The sequence below is a fragment of the Pituophis catenifer genome, unplaced genomic scaffold (genome assembly GCF_029215685.1).
Source record: "Pituophis catenifer annectens isolate HBS135680 unplaced genomic scaffold, rPitCat1.0.hap2 SCAF_1, whole genome shotgun sequence".
Classification (NCBI taxonomy): domain Eukaryota; kingdom Metazoa; phylum Chordata; class Lepidosauria; order Squamata; family Colubridae; genus Pituophis; species Pituophis catenifer.
In genome coordinates, this window is record NW_027256881.1 from 124,830,844 (window position 1) to 124,850,535 (window position 19,692).

General features: G+C 40.2%; 1 protein-coding gene across 6 annotated transcripts in view; it reads right to left on the bottom strand.

Moving 5' to 3' along the window:
- Positions 1 to 13,012, bottom strand: part of MLIP (muscular LMNA interacting protein) — a 78,250-nt gene extending 65,238 nt beyond the window's left edge. For 4 of the 6 annotated variants that reach the window (XM_070932933.1, XM_070932932.1, XM_070932931.1 and 1 more), the window contains exon 1: positions 12,649 to 12,816. In XM_070932933.1, the coding sequence (XP_070789034.1) occupies positions 12,649 to 12,714 (66 nt within the window). In that variant the 5' untranslated portion in view covers positions 12,715 to 12,816. Of the gene's footprint in view, positions 1 to 12,411; positions 12,493 to 12,648; positions 12,817 to 12,982 lie in introns of those variants that run through there. The other 2 variants (XM_070932934.1, XM_070932935.1) reach the window with 2 other exon arrangements.
- Between the last annotated feature and the right edge of the window lie 6,680 nt (positions 13,013 to 19,692).

The window sequence follows — 19,692 nt, forward strand, 5'->3', positions numbered from 1 at the left end:
CCAAAGGAGCCAACAGGGTTCAGTAGTGGTTACAGCACTACAAATCCCCTCCAGGTTATTCAGCAAGTCATTAAAAGCCACAATGAGTACAACATCCCTCTGTGCATGGCTTTCATTAACTACAAAAAGGCGTTTCACTCAGTATTCCAGCAAGCAGCAATCGATGCATTGCTCAACCAAGGCGTAGACACTGCTTACATAAACATACTACAATTAATATATGAAAAAACAATAGCAACAATTTGCCTTGATTATCTTAAAGTGGAAATCAACAAAGAATGAGGGTACGACAAGGTGATCCAATATCACCTATCCTTTTCTCAAACTGCCTTGAAGAAGTATTTCACAAACTAGACTGGGCAAAAGATGGAATAAAAATCAATGGAACCTATTTAAACCACTTAACATTTGCAGAGGATGTTGCTGTCTTCTGACAAGATCCAGAAGAAAGAAAGAAAGAAAGAAAGAAAGAAAGAAAGAAAGAAAGAAAGAAAGAAAGAAAGAAAGAAAGAAAGAAAGAAAGAAAGAAAGAAAGAAAGAAAGAAAACATATATATATATATATATACATATATATATATATATATATATATATATATATATATACATATATATATATATATATATATATATATATATATATATATATATATATATATATATATATATATATATATCTGGAGAAGAACTAGATGTAGTAGACCACTATACTTTGCCCAACGGATCTCAATGGAAAGTGACACAAAAAAGGAAATTGAACAGATTGTTAAATGTGCTTCACAATAATTCAGGAAGCTAAGCGTAATTTTCAAGAACAATCTCCCAGTGTGCCTGAAAAGAAGTTTTTTCAATCAGTGTTGTGCTACCTGTTCCAACATATGCCAGCGAAACATGGACACTAAGCTCACAATCAATACAAAAGCTATGCGTGGCACATAAAGCCATGGAAAGATTCATGCTTGGCATCACAAGACAAGATAGAAATACCTGTACATGGATTAGAGTACAAACAAAAGTGTACGATCAAAAGAGTAAAAGAACTGAAATGGAAATGGGCTGGTCACATAGCAAGAAGAACTCATGGCAGGTGAACTAAGTCAGTCATAGAATGGATTCCACTTGATAAAAAGCATCCACAAAAGAGACCTGAAAAAAGATGGAGCGACAACATCAGCAAGTATTGTGGGCCCAATTGGCAAAGGAAAGCTCAAGACCTTATTGGTTGGAAAGATGCAGAAGAGACTTTCATCCCAAAGCGGAGAGACAATGGTTGGAATTATGATGATAATGATAATGCTCCTGAAAAAAAATTGTTTCTGCATCCTGCATTCTGCATCAAAGTGACAAAAAGGCTTCCAGCAATTTGAATGCCAGGCAGGATGGTCATGTCCTGCAAGCGTCTGTCCTCAAAAGTTGGGGTGTTAAGAAAGAAAAACTCAAGAACGCCCAGGAGGAAGAGACACCCAGCCTTGTCAGCTAAGTTAACACATTTCATCTGCCAAGTGGGAACCACTGTCAGCAAATTTGCCTAGTTAGTCAGCAAGGTAGCAACAGCTTAGGACGAATTCCATAGATGAAAATCTTAAAGGGGAAAACGAGTCACAAAAGTAGGGAAACTCTGAAAAATGAGATTATAAAAGACCACTGAGAAGGGAAAAAAAAGACCCCAGAAGAAACCAACATGATTACGTAAAACATTCTATGAGAAATTGAGAGACAAAAAGAACAAGTATGAAAAATGGAAAGAGAGACACATAATTAAAACAGACTACCAGCAAAAAGTCAGAATGTACAAAATCAGGAAAGCTATGGGTCAGAGTGAACTAAGATTTGTAACAAATTTTGATTTCCTGGACATTTGATGAAAAATGGGCTTTAGAACTCAATAAATAAACTATTTATTTACAGTTAATTTTACTGTTTTTATGATGGACATGGTTAGTGGAACATGGCACAAACTGATGACAAAATAGAATTGTATTTTTCAAAAAAAAAAAAAGAACTCAAGTATGCTGACTGAGTAATCAGGGCCTGCAGCCTTGCCAGAAGTAAATCAAACTGTAAAAGTAAACCAGGTGGAATTGGCAGTAGAAGAAGCCAGCACAACTATTGAACTGTTTATATTCAGAAAGCAGGACCCTATTCTTTGCCTCAGAAACAATAAAATTATCTAATGAAAGAAGTAGAAGAATTGAAACAAAGAATCCTTGAGCATGTAAAACAGCACAAAAACACAAGTGGTCTGCATTGAAACTTGTCCCAAAGAGGCAACTAGCACAAGCATTAAAAGATGCCAATATTATTATAACAAATATAAGCATTAGCTCACTGCAAGAAACAAGCCAACTAATATATAGCACAATTGCAGTTAAAACTGAATACCTGGGATGCAAAATCAACAAGAGGGGAAAATAACCAAATAGAACACCATCAAAATGGAAGATTGGGCTGGACAATAAGAACATCGAACTTAATCAGATATAGGCAGGGTAGAACAGAAGAAAGAAAAGAACCTAGAGAACAGAAAGACCAAGTAATACTGGATAGGAAATACCACCTTGATTCATGGAAGATTATGGTAAATAACGCTATAGCCAAGAAGATCAGCAGATATAAAGCTCAAATTGCAAATTATAATCAAAACCTCCAATTTCAATCCAATCAGAAATCTTTCTACCAATCCATCAATGGAGAGACTGGAGTGCATCAATCAGTACCTGACAAGAAAGAAACAGTGAAGTTCTGGTTTATTTATTTATTTATTTATTGATTTATTAAATTTATATCCCGCCCTTCTCCCCGAAGGGACTCAGGGCGGTGAACAGCCGAGAATTAAAATAACATGCAATACAAAAGTTAAAATAATTAAAAATAAATTAAATTAAACGGCCGCCCCAATTTAAAACCCCTAGCAATACAATTAAAAACCCTTAAAATCTATTCAGGCCAGGCCGGCTTGCTGAAATAAAAACGTCTTCAGGGCCTTACAGAAAGTGCGGAGATCCGGAATCAGCCGTATTCCGGGAGGTAGCTCGTTCCAGAGGGTGGGTGCTCCCACAGAGAAGGCCCTCCCCCTGGGGGCCGCTAGCCGACATTGCTTGACCGACAGCACCCTGAGGAAGCCCTCTCTGTGAGAGCGTATTGGCCAGTGGGAGGTTATCGGTAGCAGCAGGCGGTCTCGTAAATACCCTGGCCCTAAGCCATGGAGCGCTTTAAAGGTGAGAACCAACACCTTGAAGCACACCCGGAAGACCACCGGGAGCCAGTGCAGCTTGCGCAGGAGAGGTGTTATATGGGAGTGCCATGTCGCTCCCGTGATCACCCGCGCGGCCGCATTCTGGACCAGTTGGAGCCTCCGGGTGCTCCTCAAGGGGAGCCCCATGTAGAGAGCGTTAGTGTAGTCCAGGCGAGAAGTGACGAGAGTATGAGTGACTGTGCATAAGGAATCCCAACTCAGAAAGGGGCGCAACTGGCATATCAGGCGAACCTGATAAAAAGCCCCCCTGGTCACGGCCGTCATATGCTCTTCTAAAGACAGCCGTGTGTCCAGGAGGACGCCCAAGTTGCGAGCCCCCTCTGTGGGAGTCAATGACTCGCCCCCAATAGGTTGCAGATATACTGTAGGATAACCCAAAGAAGTACAACAAGTACAACAAGGATGCAACTTGGTTAAAGGAGGTGAATAAAAAAATTTAAAAAGCTGAAATGAAAGAACTTGTAATAATAGCAGAAATGGTAGAGAAAAGAGCAAGGAAGATCAAGAATTGGCCAGCACCAAGTTCAGATGAACTGCATGGTTTTTGGTTGAAACATCTGAAATAAAGCCTCTGTTCAACACTGTCCATATATAAAACCAAAACATTGCAATGGAGTTTGAACTGGATGAATATGCCATGCTTACTATGAAATGGGGGGAAACAGTGAAAACTGACAGAATCAAGAAAATCTATGGAATATTATCTAAAGTATGGATGAAAATAATCACTATAAATACCTGGTCATCCTTCAAGCTGACAGCATCAAGCACAATGAAGTAAAAAAAAAAAAGTTAGAAAGGATACATCAAGTAAGTGAACAAGATCTTAAAATCCAAACTCAGTGGAACACTTGGTCAACTAAGACTTGCAACAAATGTCAAAAATTATTTTTAAAAGTTTCTTTCGACATATAAAAATAAGAAAAAGGTCAAGGAACCAGTCCTCTACTGGGAGAACATGGCAAGGAGGAGATGGGTAGCAGGGTGAAAGCGGAACTGTTTAATTATTTCTTTGCTTCTCACTTTACACAAAAAGAAAACAAAATAGTCCAACCTATCAAAAGCAGTATTGTAAAAGACAATATAGGATTACTAGTCAAACTAGACAAGGAAATGGTAAGAGAACCCCCGTCAACTCTAGATGTGTTCAGATCACAGCCAGATGAATAAGGTCTTTCCCATTAAAAATATGGTGAGATAATAGATATGATTTACAGAAACACATACCAACTCGGTCAATGCCTGAATTACAGGGACAGTGTTGGAGTTCCTCGACATTTCAAGAAAAATGGGAATTCCATGTGCATTCCTGCTATCTATCCATGACTGTCTCATTGGATGAAGACATACAAGGCGACAAAGCCACTCACTCTGGATTTTACTTTTTTTCCCCCTTTATTATGGTCACAGTTCAGCAAAGGATTTGACTTTAGAGAAGCCCAATTGCTTTTCAGACCATCTGTAGTTGCTCTAAGATCTGGCAACTCAACTGACTTTTCAGCAAGGAGACGAAAACGACAAGAGAAATAGCCCTTTCTGCTTTCCAACACCGAGTGAGAATTTCTTATTGACAAATTGATATGCTACCTTGTGCCCACAAAGAGCACTCAAGGCAGCTGTTTGTACAAATTAAAACTGAAAACTCTACTAAAATACATAATAAAAAACAGGAAAACACTCAGGGCATCTCTAATTTCATTACTGTTTATTCCCCACTGTCAAGTCCGCCTATGAACAGCAAGCTGAATCTTTAGCGTAAATAAAAAGGTTGTGAACATTATTTCTCATTTCCTCCCTCCTCTCCCAAAAAGGCAAGTATTTCATAAGTTCCGAATAGCTTCATCTCATCCAATTGCTAGAGGTAAACCACAGTGGTATCTAGCTGTTAAATGAAAAATATACATGTTTAGGGAAAATTAAGAGCCACATAAGACTTCTATAAGTATCATATCAGGGGTCACATGTCAAAGGTGGGAAAAGGACAAAAAAGACTTTTTTTAAAGTCCAAATTAATTATTTTAAATTAGATTAACAATGAATTAATAAATTTCATTGATTCAGTTCCATAAGGTAGTCCTCGACTTACAACCACAATGGAGCCCAAAATTTGCATTGCTCATTCACATGACCATGGGAATGTTGCAACAGTCATAAATGTGAAAACTGGTCATAAGTTACTTTTTTCAGTATTGTAACTTCAAACAGTCACTAAATGAATGGTTGGAAGTTAAGAACTACCACTATATAATACTTTTTTCTTCATTTATTGCCTTCATTTCGAGGGATACATGATTCTGGCCCTCCAAAGATGCTCCATAAATTAATTTTCAAGAATGCAGAGAAGAGTAACAAAGATGATTAAGGGACTGGAACAGACTCAGGCTCAACCCATCCAAGACCGAGTGGCTGTGGTTTCCGACATCCCAATATAGTCAGTTGGTGCCATCACTGACTATTGGGGATGAGTTGTTGGCCCCCACGGAGAGGGCTCGCAACTTGGGGTTCCTCCTGGACTCACATCTGTCTTTAGAAGAGCACTTGACGGCTGTGGCTGGGAGGGCATTTTATCAGGTTTGCCTGATTCGCCAGTTGCGTCCCTTTCTAGATCAGGACTCGTTAAATACGGTCACTCATGCCCTCATCACTTCCCGCCTGGACTACTGCAATGCTGTCTACATGGGGCTCCCCTTGAGGAGCACCTGGAGGCTCCAGCTGGTCCAGAATGCGGCCATGCGGGTGGTTATGGGTGCGACGTGCTCCCATGTGGCTCCCCTCCTGCGCGAGCTGCACTGGCTCCCGGTGGTCTTCCGGGTGCGCTTCAAGGTTCTGATTACCACCTTTACAGCACTCCATGGCTTAGGACCAGGGTACTTACAAGACCACCTTCTGCCACCAGTAGCCTCTCACCGACCAGTACAGTCCCATAGAGAGGGGCTCCTCAGGGTGCCGTCGGCCAAACAGTGTCAACTAGTGGCCCCCAGGGGAAGAGCCTTCTCTGTGGGGGCACCGGTCATCTGGAACGAGCTCCCCCTGGAGATACGGAGGATCCCGGACCTACGCGCTTTCGCTGTGCCATCAAAACATTTCTATTTCAGCAGGCCAGCCTGGCCTAACCTCTCTTTTAAATTGTTTTTAAAATTCTTTAAAATTTTTAAATTTTAAACTTGTCTTATAAATTTGGGGTGTTTTAAATTTCGTTTTCCGGGCCAATTATTTAATTGTATTTTAATGGTTTTTTATTCAGCTGTTCACCACCCTGAGTCCTTCGGGAGTAGGGCGGTATACAAATTCAATAAATAATAATAATAATAATAAAACATATGAAGAACAGTTGCAGGAACTGGGGATGTCTAGTTTAATGAAAAGAAGGACTAGGGGAGACATGATAGCAGTGTTCTGATTTCTCAAGGGCTGCCACAAAGAAGAAGGAGTCAAGGTATTCTCCAAAGCACCTGAGGGCAGGACAAGAAACAATGGATGGAAACTAATCAAGGAGAGAAGCAACTTAGAACTAAGGAGAAATTTCCTGACAGTTAGAACAATTAATCAGTGGAACAATTTGCCTCCAGAAGTTGTGAATGCTCCAACATTGGAAGTTTTTAAGAAGATGTTGGATAACCATTTGTCTGAATTGGTGTAGGGTTTCCTGCCTAAGCAGTGGGCTGGACTAGAAGTCCTCCAAGGTCCCTTCCAACTCTGTTATTCTATTCTATTCTATCAGCTTAGCTGTATCAACTAATAAAAGAATTATTGATTTAAACAAGACAAGGCTATATGGGGCATTTTTGGTCTCTGTCAGAAGCACTCTGCTCCAAGGTTGGATTAATAAATTCTTACATAATGCATTCATAAGAAATTAAAGCCCTGAGCCTCTCAAGGACCATTTCTACAATAGTGATTTTTAGTGCCTTATACTATCACTCAGCCCTCACAGAGGTAATATAAAGTCTGCTTTTTTGGCTGATATATTGCTAGAATGACAACTAGCTAAAAGGTGCTATAAGTTACAAGTATAAAAATTGCTAAAGCCCAACATATAAAACCAGTTACATAAACTGATTTTACATCAAAGGTGTCAATGGCTGATCCTTCCTTGGGGATAAATTAGTATTAAAATAACTCAAAACCTGATGTCTCAATGACAAATTCAGGGCTCAAGGGGTTTTTTGTTTCAATCAAACATCGTATGTTCAGAGGGGGGGATGACAAAGAGAATATTCATTTGTATAGATGATAGAACTAAATGTAAATATGGATATAAATACTTCAAGTTTTCATCAAGTCTTCTGCCTTGTCCCACCACTACCTCAAAAACTAATATGGAATTCAACTTCATGAACTTCAAATTGTCAGGAAGTTTTTTTTGGCAATGGGAGACGGGAAAAGCAGTGAATATATAAACTGAAGAGTCAAGCTATTCCGGGATCATCTGGTTTATTTTGTCTACCTAAATCTGTTGGAATACATGTTGGAATGTATTTTGTATTGCAATAATTACAGCCAACCAGTAGATGGCAGTGTTTAAACGTTTGCCTCTATGGTTATACTCTATGTCCTTTTTTGTTCTAAGGAACGTTTCCTGTTACAGTTAAAACCGTTAAGGACCAAGGACTACGGTGACTGGACATGTTATTTCATTCTGTAGGGCTATATAAACTGAATTTCTAACAAAAATCATGTCATGTCTTCCTTGGAGGAGGTGGGGAAGGGATGCCTCTTAGGTTATTTGATTCGATGCAGTAATCGTGTGTGATTTTTCATATTGCTATCGGTTCAATTAACTTAATTTAAAAGGGACCTGCTGAACCAGGCCAACCAGATACAGTCAGGAAGGGAAGGTAAAAATTGTTGCTCGCCAGTGATTTGGTTTTGCAGTTTATGGTGATGATGATTCAGCTGAAAAATCAGGGGCTGGATTCACCCATCATGTTAAACTGCAATGTGGTTGGACTCAGGTGAGCCAACTGTGGTTTATTCATCTCACATACAGCTAAAGCCATGGCTTAGCACCAGGGGTGGGTTCTACTTATCTTCACTACCGGTTCGCAATGGGGCCATGCGCGTGCTAAGCATTCTGATGATGTCAGGGTCGGTGGGCGGAGCCTCCCACCAGTTTTACTACCGGTTCTATAGAAGCGGTGCAAACCGGGTGCGACCCACCATTGCTTAGCACGATCCCTGAGAGAGGCTAAAGTAAACCTGATGGACTTGATTTGGATACAAATCATAATTCAGAACAACACTTGTGGGCTTAACAGAACTGAGCAAGGGCAATCAAATATGTGGGAAAAGACACCCCATTTATAAAATGGATATTTTATAAATATGCAGAAAGCAAGCTTATTAACTTGAATTTATTTATTTGTTTGTTTATTTATTTATTTATTTATTTATCAGATTGTCAAACATGTACAAGATAGCAGGCATAAATATGAACATGGACACGAACAAAGGAAATGAATAGAAATAAATGGGGACAATAGGACAGGGACGGTAGGCAGGCTGGTGCCCTTATGCTTATAATTAAAGTGAATCCGTTCAATTAACATTTCATTTTTGTCCTGGTCTCACCCAATTCTTCGTTCTGGACCCTTCCTCCTTTGGGAGTGCAGCTTCAAAGGTCAACGGTTGTCCAAATCAGAAAGAAACGGTGGGTTCTTCTGCTGCTGATTTACAGCAAACAAAGTAATATATTTAGAGCAGGCTACCCAGTAGCTACACATTTAGGCAAATAATGCTGACCATACATTTTGAGCAACTTGGAGGGATTTATTGGCGTCCTTGATATTCTGCACCTTTTGGTCCCAATCCAGAGATTTGTTCCACCAAGAAATGTGTGCTTTGAATGAATGGTATGTATCAGTTTGCCCAGCAGATCAACATTACAAACGCCTTACTACTCCCTTTTTGTGGTGGCGCCAAACAGCCATGTTGTCTTGAATGTTTAGGATAGATGTGCCAGATAGAAACTTTATCTCCAACCAAAGCCTGCTTCAGTTCCTCCCTCGGGTTAGTCATGTGAAAATGCAGAGCAAAGAAAAGATGGAAAACAGTTTCACTGCATTCACTGGATGCAACAAATGCACTGGTACTTTCATATTTAACCCTTCTTTTACCCCAACATCTACTGAAAAAGTTCAGTTGCAAAACTTTCAAACCTGGAAATTATTGACCCAGCACTTACAGTCGGGACCCAAAGTTTATTTAGTATCAAAAGGGAGATTTGAATGGGAAGCACTCATTTGGCAACAAATATACAAGTAGTCCTCAACTTACAATTGTTTATTTAGTGACTGTTTGAAGTTACAACGGCACTGAAAAAAGTGACTTATGGCCGTTTTTCACACTTATGACCATTGCAGCATCCCCATGGTCACGTGACTAAAATTCGGATGCTTGGCAACTGTATTTATCACAGTTGCAGTGTCCTGGGGTCATGTGATCACCTTTTGCGACCTTCTGATAAGCAAAGTCAGTGGGGAAACCAGATGCATTAACAACCACATTACTAACTCAACAACGGCAGTGATTCACTGCGGCAAGAAAGGTCGTAAAATGGGGCAAACCTCACTTAACAATTGCCTCACTTAGCAACAGAAATGTTAAGCTTAATTGTGGTAGTAAGTCAAGGTCTACCTGTAGAAGAAACCACTGGTTAAATATCTGGGTGTGCTCTTTTTCCCCTGACCTCTGTTGAGCAGAGAGACCTGGAGGGAGCTTAAATGTCAAGCGAAGAGACAAAGATAAGATCATAGCATTTCTACTGGAGAAAACCCAAATGGAGAATGGTGTTTGCTGTCTCTTAAGACAACTCACACCAGTAGTGGGATTCAAATCCCGTCGCTACCTGTTTGCTCGTAGGCGCCCATGTGCTCATGCGCGCAATGCACACAGATGTCCAGGCAGGTGGACAGAGCCTCCCGCCACCGCTGCTACCGATTCGCCTGATCTGGGACGAACCAGTAGCAACCCATCACTGACTCACACCATCAGCCATTAGGGAGTTACGACAGCAGAAGCTGCCCACCACAGATGAGTTCCTAATTATCCAAAAGAGATTAAAATATCACAATTTCCCTGGAGGGAGAGATGCGTCAGGATTGACAAAGAGAACCAGTCGTTAGAACAGATAAAGGACTCTTTGAATTAATATTCAGAATGAACATTCACGGTGCACAATTTTTCTTGTTTGTTCAAAAATGTCAACTGCTAGTGTGTTTCGAATGCTAATTTCTGGCAATTGTCCTGAATCCTGATTTAGTATAGAAAGGTCAGACATGCAATGTAATCCATTTGTGAATAGTAATTTGTACTCCACCTTCCACTCCACCCCTGGAAAAAAAGATAACTTGCTACATTGGGTATCAAGAATTCCTAAATAATTAATAAATAATATAACAGTTTCCAAAGGCTCTTGAGAATACACATCTCAAAATATGTCAGTTTTGTAGTCTTTGGTTTTTAGTGATCAATAGGAACTCTTGAAATTCTCTAATATCTCGGGGAAAAACTGAACCAGTAGTTTTATGTTTAGGAAAGGCTAGAGTGTATGGTAGTGATGATAGAATCTCATCAGAAAAAGCCACATTTCACATTGCTACTCTGCAATTCTGAGGACAAGGGATTCGGTCTCTCAGTTCAGTCAGAGTCGCTGATGTTGTCACGATTGCAATTTCAGGCAATCGTGATCAGTCCTACATCCTGTAAGGTAGACTTCCCCTGTCAGGTGTTGTTAAGGTCACTGTCCTTCTGCTGAAATAGAAAGAAAAAATCAACTGCCAGTTATAATGCTTTCTATTTGTGGAATTGGGGGCAGGGTATGGGTGGGGGGAAAATGCCTTCTCTTTTAGCCAAGAGAGCAACATGTTTATCTGCTGTCCTTGGTTGAATTTTGAAAGGAACCATGTCTGTACCCAATGCCCAATTATCACTAACATGCTCAGTAATCTTAGTCTAACATCATGCGGGCATTATTATTTGTTTCTTAAAATGATCTCGGCCTACATGATCACGTATACTAAGCTGGGCAGAATGGAGATTCAGATGCTTATAATGCTAGGAATCTATTTGCATCGTTTCAAGTAGAAACTTAAAATGTTCAACCTGTGAAAAGAACAGAGTGACTTCCGCAGACAAGGTGGCAGACAGCTGCAAGGGAAGTTCTTAAAGGCTGGTTCACATGTGCATTTCCCTTATTTTCATTCTAACACATTAAAGGCTAGCCTCACCACTAGGTAAAATACACTACAGATAGTCCTCAACTTACAATATTCATTTAGTGACCGTTCAAAGTTACAACTGCAACATTTAACAGTTGAGGAGAAAGTTTTCAACATATGAGGAACAGATGTAAAGTGGCCCACTTCAGTTTTCATATTTTCTCCAATATTTAAATTGTTGGAGTCTATTAAAAGTATTGGAATAGAAACAAAGTTTTGCCAACATATAAATTCTAAAAAGAGCAGCCCAGGATTACCATAAAAAGGTAAAGGTTCCCCTCCCACATATGTGTTAGTCGTTCCCAACTCTAAGGGGCAGTGCTCAGCTCTGTTTCAAAGCCGAAGAGCCAGCGCTGTCCAAAGACGTCTCCGTGGTCATGTGGCTGGATTACTATATCAGGTATGCAAAAACCTGAGCAACCAGTAGGTGGCAGTAGAGTTTTTTTATCTGACATCTGCTACCATCTAGCATTGTTTGGAGTTTTGCAGCCCAGACATCGAGGCAGACAGTTCTGTTTATAACAGAAAACCGATAACTCTAGTGCTCTTATTATTATGACATTCTTATTTAAGAATGTGATACTATTTCTAATTTGTCATTCAATATGAGTGACTGCAAGGTTTTTTCCCCTCCCTCCCTCCCTCCCTCCCTCCCCCCCCCCCCTCTCTCTCTCTCTCTCATACAGCTTATCAATTTCCAGTGTCAGGAATAACATGGAGCCTCTATGCCCCTGAGAATAACAACAATCGTCCCAAACAAATTCTATCTTTCTCACTGAAGTTGTAATCAGGAAGTAGCATAAACAAAATGAAACAGGACGTTTTGTAGGCTGCTTCTTCCATGATTCTCTTTCTCATACCCATTTGTACAACACCGAGCATACAATAAGATTTAGTAAATTATAGAATTGTTTTATTTTTAGACAACACTACACACCGAGCATCAGCAGATCCAGGATTTATCATCTGAAAAATTCATAGCCAGGAAAATATCGATTATGAAGTTCCTTAATTCCTGCTGAAAGATTATAGCATAATTAATTTCAACACCCCATGGCTGAACCTGTTAATCATTAAGGTCACTGGAGGAAGTATAAAAATAGTAACCAACTTTTCCTCCCAGCCTCTAGTATCTTAATATTGCATAATAACGCTAAGGAAAATTGCATCCTACCTTCAGCTTCTCTTGGGATAACATGTCTTTTGCTGAAGAGACTCTTTTACATTTTTCTATCTCCATTTCCCAGCAAGAGGAAGATTTAAATCCCAAAAAGAAGGAGCTTATCTGGCTAGGTGTTAGAAACCATGACTGCCCACACTCGAGTGGTGAGACTGGACTGGATCAGAATGCCTGGGTGATAATTTCTTCCCGGCAAGAGTTTCCATTTATAGCTTTAGAAAACTCACAAACAGGAGTCCTCTGGCAGGAAGGCGAGACTCGGGCTTCAGATAACATTAAATGCCCTGTTGGCACCGAACCCATTGAAAGCCAGCATAATTTTTGTTACCTGGAGTTCATGCCACCACCTTTACTAGAACTTCCTCGGAGACGTTGGAAGGAATTAGGAGACAGGAGCCTGAGCTAAAAGTCCACAGTCAATCACCTGTCACTTTGAGTCATCTTTCACTCATTTTCTCTTAATCCTCTCCAGTGTTGTTGTCATGGCATGACTATAATTCAGAGGGACATCACGTTGCTGTTCCTACCATCGCCGTGCACACACAATAGATGGTGTCACAAAAACCCCTCCCGAATCCTTTTTCAAAGTTCAACATTTGAAGGTCAATAGTCTGAGGATTCGTGGTAAAAGGGGATGGAAATGTCATCCTTAACCCAGCAGTTCTTTGCACAGAACGTGCCAAATCTTTGAATTCCCTTTGTGGCTGTAAATTTAAGCACCAATTTGGGGCTGTCCTCCAGAGACACCTGCTAGAAAAGAAATACATTTGGATCTTTATATGGATTGTGCCAGCTTCCATTCCCTGCTGAATCTAGAGCAGTGTTTCTCAACCTTGGCAAGTTTAAGATGAGTGGACTTCAGCTCCCAGAATTCCCCAGCCAGCAAGCCCTAACTCCCCCATGTGTTAAAAAAAGGGGGAAAGAAAGAATCCCTCCCTTCACATCAGTGGTGAAACCCAAATATTTTTACTACCAGTTCTGTGGGCATGGCTTGGTGGGCATGGTGTGGCTTGGTGGGTGTGGCAGGGGAAGGATACTGCAAAATCCCCATTCCCTCCCCACTCCTGGGGGAAGGATATTGCAAAATCTCCATTCCCACCCCACTCTGGGGCCAGCCAGAGGTGGTATTTGCTGGTTCTCCAAACTACTCAAACTTTCTGCTACCAGTTCTCCGAACTGCTCAAAATTTCCGCTACCGGTTCTCCAGAACCTGTCAGAACCTGCTGGATTTCACCCCTGCTTCACATCCTGCAACATTGCAAAACAACCCTCTGACAAACAGACAGTCTGTAATCTACCACCTCAGGCAACTTTTATTACAGAAAAGTAGAGACATTCTCCAACTTTCTGCCATTTCAGCAATTTTGTCCATGCGCATGGATTGCTTGCACTTGGTTGCAAATCTCCCACAAAGCAATAGCGATATCACTTAGACTAAGGTGACCAGATTTTAACATTGGTAAAGAGGGACATTGTGGGCGTGGCTTATTTTGTGGGCGTGGATATCTGGTCATGTGACTGGGTGGGCATGGCTAGCTGGTCATGTGACTGGGTGGGCGTGGCTAGCTGGTCATGTGACCGGGTGGCCATGGCTATGTGTATAGGGTAAGGTAAACAGATTTTAACATTGGTAAGAAGGACACCATTGTGGGCGTGACTTATTGTGTGGGCATGGCTTGGAGGCCATGTGACTGGGTGGGCGTGGCTAGCTGGTCATGTGACCGGGTGGCCATGGCTATGTGTATAGGGACTACTCAGAGGGCTGAAAAGTCATTTCTGACAGGTCCTCACACTTTTGACTGGTCCTCACACTTATGACCATCCTCACATTTATGCCCATGCAGTATTCTTAACAACCATGTCACTCATTTCACAACTGCTTCTCTTCACCATGGTGACAAGATAGGGCAAAAATGTAAAATGTGAGGACAGTCGTAAGTTCGAGGACTGGTCAAAAGTGTGAGGACCAGTCAAAAATAACTTTTTCAGCCCTCTGAGTAGTCCATATGCACAAAAGGACTAACCAGAGGGCTGAAAAAAGTCATTTCTGACAGGTCCTCGCACTTTTGACTGGTCCTCACACTTATGACCATCCTCATATTTATGCCCATGCAGCATTCTTAACAACCATGTCACTCATTTCACAACTGCTTCTCTTCACCATGATGACAAGATAGGGCAAAAATGTAAAATGTGAGGACAGTCATAAGTTCAAGGACTGGTCAAAAGTGTGAGGACCAGTCAAAAATAACTTTTTCAGCCCTCTGAGTAGTCCATATGCATTAAAGGATACAGCAATAGAGAGGGATGAAGGAATGGAAATTAGAGTAGGAGTGAGGGTAAGAGAGGGAGGAAGAGAGGAGGAGAAGGAGAAAGGAAGAGGAAGTAGGGAGGAGAAAAAGAGGGTGGGGGGAAGAGAAAGTAAGAAGGAAAGAAAAGAGAGAGGTGGTAGGTTTGAGGAGAAAGATTGCTGTACAATAAAAAAGATGAAAGGGAAGAAAGCCAACCCCAAGCAAATATAAAGATATTAAGATTAAGAATGAATTGTTAAACTTTAAAGAATAAAAGAGAACAAATATGAATAAATGGCAATAATTAGAAACACACATACAAACATACAATGTATTTTCTTTGAACAGAATATTTGGCTGGTTCACAAATTTAAACAGCGTTTAGTCATTTCAATTAAATTTACAATTTCTATATTTCCTTTTTGCCATATTTATTCCTCATCTATTTTTTTTAAAAAAACAATATTACCCTTCATCCTCATCTCTAATCTTAATCAAATTCAATTTTTCCCTTCTATTCTATATTATACCCCTTCCCATTGTCATCTATTTTTATATCCATCCTCACATTGGTTAATTATGTAATTATGTAATACAGTTGTTTAATACAAATTCAACATTTTAATATAAATCAATTAGTTATATAACTATCTTTTTTGTATATTAATCAATATGAACATGAATATTCCAATTATTTCCATGCAATCCAATTTCTTACAAATCAATTAATTATATTTACCAATAATAATAAACCAAATAATTTCCCCCATATATTCCTCCAAACCACAACTTAACCATTTCTGCTTTCAACACAATATACAATTATTAATAGTATCTCAATTATTACAATTCCCTAGTTAAATAGAGCTTTTTTTCTTTTGTGTTTTAAAATCTTGAACTCTCCTCTTTTGCCCAAAATTTCCCATTGTTTGCAGTTTTGTACCTACCTTTTTTGGTGAGGAAAAAGAAAAAGAAAAAGAAAGAAATCTCTCTCTGCCTCATTTTGTCACGTTGCAGGTTTAGTTTCGCTTTCGCCTTTGTTTTCAGTATAGCTAGGGGGGAAAAAATCTGCTCCAGGAACTTTTTGCAGCTTTTTGCAGCTAATTAACCTAGCGGAAGCTGTTAACAGCGGCTGTTTTTTCTATTTTTGCAGGCATGGGTCTATTCATTTTTTTTTAACACTGATCAGCTGTAGGTCGGCCCTTTGAAGCCCCGCTGCAAGAGTTTAAAGAGTTTTTTTTCCCTCTAGCCATCAGCGGGGATTCAGGAGGCAGCCGGGACTCAGGAGGCAGAATGAAAAATCGGGACTTTTTTAAAACGCCGCGGGACGCGGGACAAATTGCTCAAAAGCGGGACTGTCCCGCCAAAAGCGGGACGTCTGGTCACCTTAACTTAGACTTATATACCGCTTCAGAGTGCTTCTCAGAATCAGAGTCCTCTCTAAGCAGTTTACAGAGTCAGCAAAGGGGTAAAGAAGCGCTGAGGAATGGAAGAAAAGTAATTTAAATGCCTCTGAGGGAAGAGAGTCACATTCCATTCTCAAAGCTGCTTTCTCCAGAGATTTAGCTAGATAAACAAGAAAGCTATGTTTGCACACAGAAGTGTATGACCAATTGCAATCTCAAGGTATTAATTGCTCAACGAGATGGCCTCCAGGAATGGAAAGAAATCAGAGCAAAATCTAGAAACAGAAAGGTCTGGCTGGAAATGCTAAGAATCTGGCCCTCTAGGTCTATTTTGATAGTAAATGTTCATCCCTCCCTATTATGTTTTCATTTGAATAGTAATCCTGCAACAACAAAAATTAAATAGAACTAATGCGCAATTACTTTAGTTGCAAAATTCTTGGCGTTCAAAGCACACTTTTGCAAGGAATGAGACAGGACTAACTGGGAGGCATTTTAGGAATGCAGTAACTATGTACTTAAATAGGCAATCGTTAGATAAATTTTACTTGCTCAAACAGAAGCTCTCTTAAATGAAAGGAAACGATTAATAAAAGGGTCAGCCACAGAGGGCGGGCAAGAATCTTTCTAAACAAGGGATGTAATGTAAGCATTTATTAGAGTCATTTGAAGATATTGAAACTGTTGAGGCTTTTTTTTTAAAGCAATATAGTATTATTCCTTTAATTTATTACTGCATGGAACCATCAGCTTAAACATGCCTATCTAAGAACAGAATTGAATTAAAGTTCTTTCTATTGCCTTTGCCTTAGTCTCGGCTCTGCTGTTGACCTCTCTGTTGCATTTTGGACTGTAAGCACTTTAAGACAGGGGCTTCTAATCAAATCTGACCTTATTCCACTAATACTAACTCTACAGCAAACCACCTGATTTTATACTTAAATGATTCGACATGTAAATGAAGACTCAGTCGTCCAGACCAAAAAGATTAAATCATGGCAACTGAACCAAAGATGGAATGATTCAAATTAAACATTTCACATTAGATGAATAAAGGTTGGCCAGAGGTATCTTTTTCACTGAATGTTTAACGGCATTGTTGCATTGCTGGGAAAAAACTTGAACTCCTATTCTAGCTAGCTCAGGTCTGTCTACCTGGGAATGTAGAAAATATCTGGAGGATCAGTGACAAGTTTCTCCTTGGGAACTTTTTTTTTTTTTTTTGGATTCTTATCTGGCTGTGAAGAAGGAAGCAAGGAAGATCAGTAGTTACTTTTAGGGTAGTGCAAGGTGGTCCAATTGGCTTTTATAAACTGTGGGGGTTTATAAACTTTTATAAACTTCTTTACAGAAAAGTCCATCTCATCCAACAAAAGGAAGTGAAGCTGCCCATATGTGGTGCTATTTAGAAAGCAGGCTGGCAAAGCTGCCTTAAAAGAGGGTTTCACATGAAACTTCATCAAAGCAAAGCAACTCTTTGCTGGTTTATCCAGCCCTTCTATATTTGCCTGGGATGGGATGGAAGCTATGATGTCTTCTTATTCATAGGAGAATACCCTGGCAGCAGTTCCTGGCAGATCAAGTCAGGAGTCCAATATTAGCAACCCAGCTGGGAGGGGAGCATTCCCTGGCTCCGAGACAGACTCCAAGGCCGCCGATAACAACAACAACAACAGCACACCCACCAGTTGCTACACCAACTAAAGCAATGTCTTGGAAGTGATTCACCTCACTGGGCAGCAGCAGTCATCACTGAGTGGCGACACCTGCCCAGTAGTAAGAACACGTTGTCTTAGGTTGTTTTTCCTGCAGTTCTTTAAACAGGATTTTGAGTTCTCTTCACTATTTGGGGGCCTTTATTAAGGCCACCAGAAGACCAGGGCAAGTTGAACAAGGAGGACCTAGGCACTCAATGCTATCCAACTGATTTGTGAAAAATAACATTTTAATAATATTTTATCATATTTGTCCTGCTTTCTAAAAAAATATCATGGTGTTTGACATATCTTGGAAATGGGGAGGAAGTGATATTTTAGTCTAGGCAATTAAATCAATGTGGAATCTAATAGGACCTTCGAGACTAATTGGAGGGTTTTTGGGGTTTTTTTGGTATATAAACAAAGCTTCTGCCCCCTTCAAATTGATTATTCTTGAAGTTGCTACACATTTATGTTATTTATTCTCCTTTTACCATCACATTTGCTGCTTTAATTGCTTTCTGGTTTTGCGTGATGCTGATAGAAAAGTGATAACTGCATTTTTATCAATGAAATCAAATGTCTAAGATTTACAACTAGTGAACATTTCTCTACAAATATAATAGATCTATAGAAATACGGGTAGGGATTATGGCAGTGGTGACTTGCTACCAGTTCGCCCCAGTTTGGGCGAATCAGTAGCAGCGGTGGCGGGAGGCTCCACCCACCTACCCAGACATCATCAAATATGCTCTGCGCATGCGGAGAAGCTTTTGCACATGCACAGAAGTGGCGTGCCCATGAGTGAAGATAGCATGCGTGCACGAGTGAACTGGTAGCAAAGGTAAGTGAAACCCACCACTGGATTATGGTCTACTTTTCTAAAAACGAATAGTCTAAAATACCATGGGAATGTCTCTGAAGACATCAAGTTCTGTAGTTTTCATTTTTTTTGGTTTTCAAATTGTGAAATTGATTCTTGGAGCCATTGTTACCTAATGCTTCTATCTAACACTTTTTAGTAAAACAGAAAAAGTGTGGATGAAGATAGCAGACTTCCTTTACCAGCAGCACATGGAGCTGCCTCTGCTCGTATTAAGAACCACTCTATATCACTCTATGTATATATAATGCCATTCTATAAAGCCTTAGTAAGACCACATCTAGAGTACTGCATCCAGTACTTTCGGCCACAACCCTATAAAAAAACATGTTGAAACTCTAGAAAAAGTGCAGAGAACAGCAACCAGGACAATTAGGGGACTGGAGACTAAAACATATGAAGAACGATTATAGGAACTGAGCATGGCTAATCTAGTGAAGAGAAAGACCAGGGGAGACATGATAGCAGTCTTCCAATATTTGAGGGGCTGCCACAGAGAGGAAGGGGTCAAGCTATTTTCTAAAGCACCTGAAGGCCAGACAAGGAACAGTGGATGGAAACTGAACAAGGAGAGATTTAACCTGGAAATAAGGAGAAATTTTCTGACAGCGAGAACAATCAACCAATGGAACAGCTTGCCTTCGGAAGTTGTGCGAGCTTCATCACTTGAGACTTTCAAGAAGAGATTGGACTGCCATTTGTCAGAAATGGTGTAGGGTCTCCTGCTTGGGCGGGGGGTTGGAATAGATGACCGACAAGGT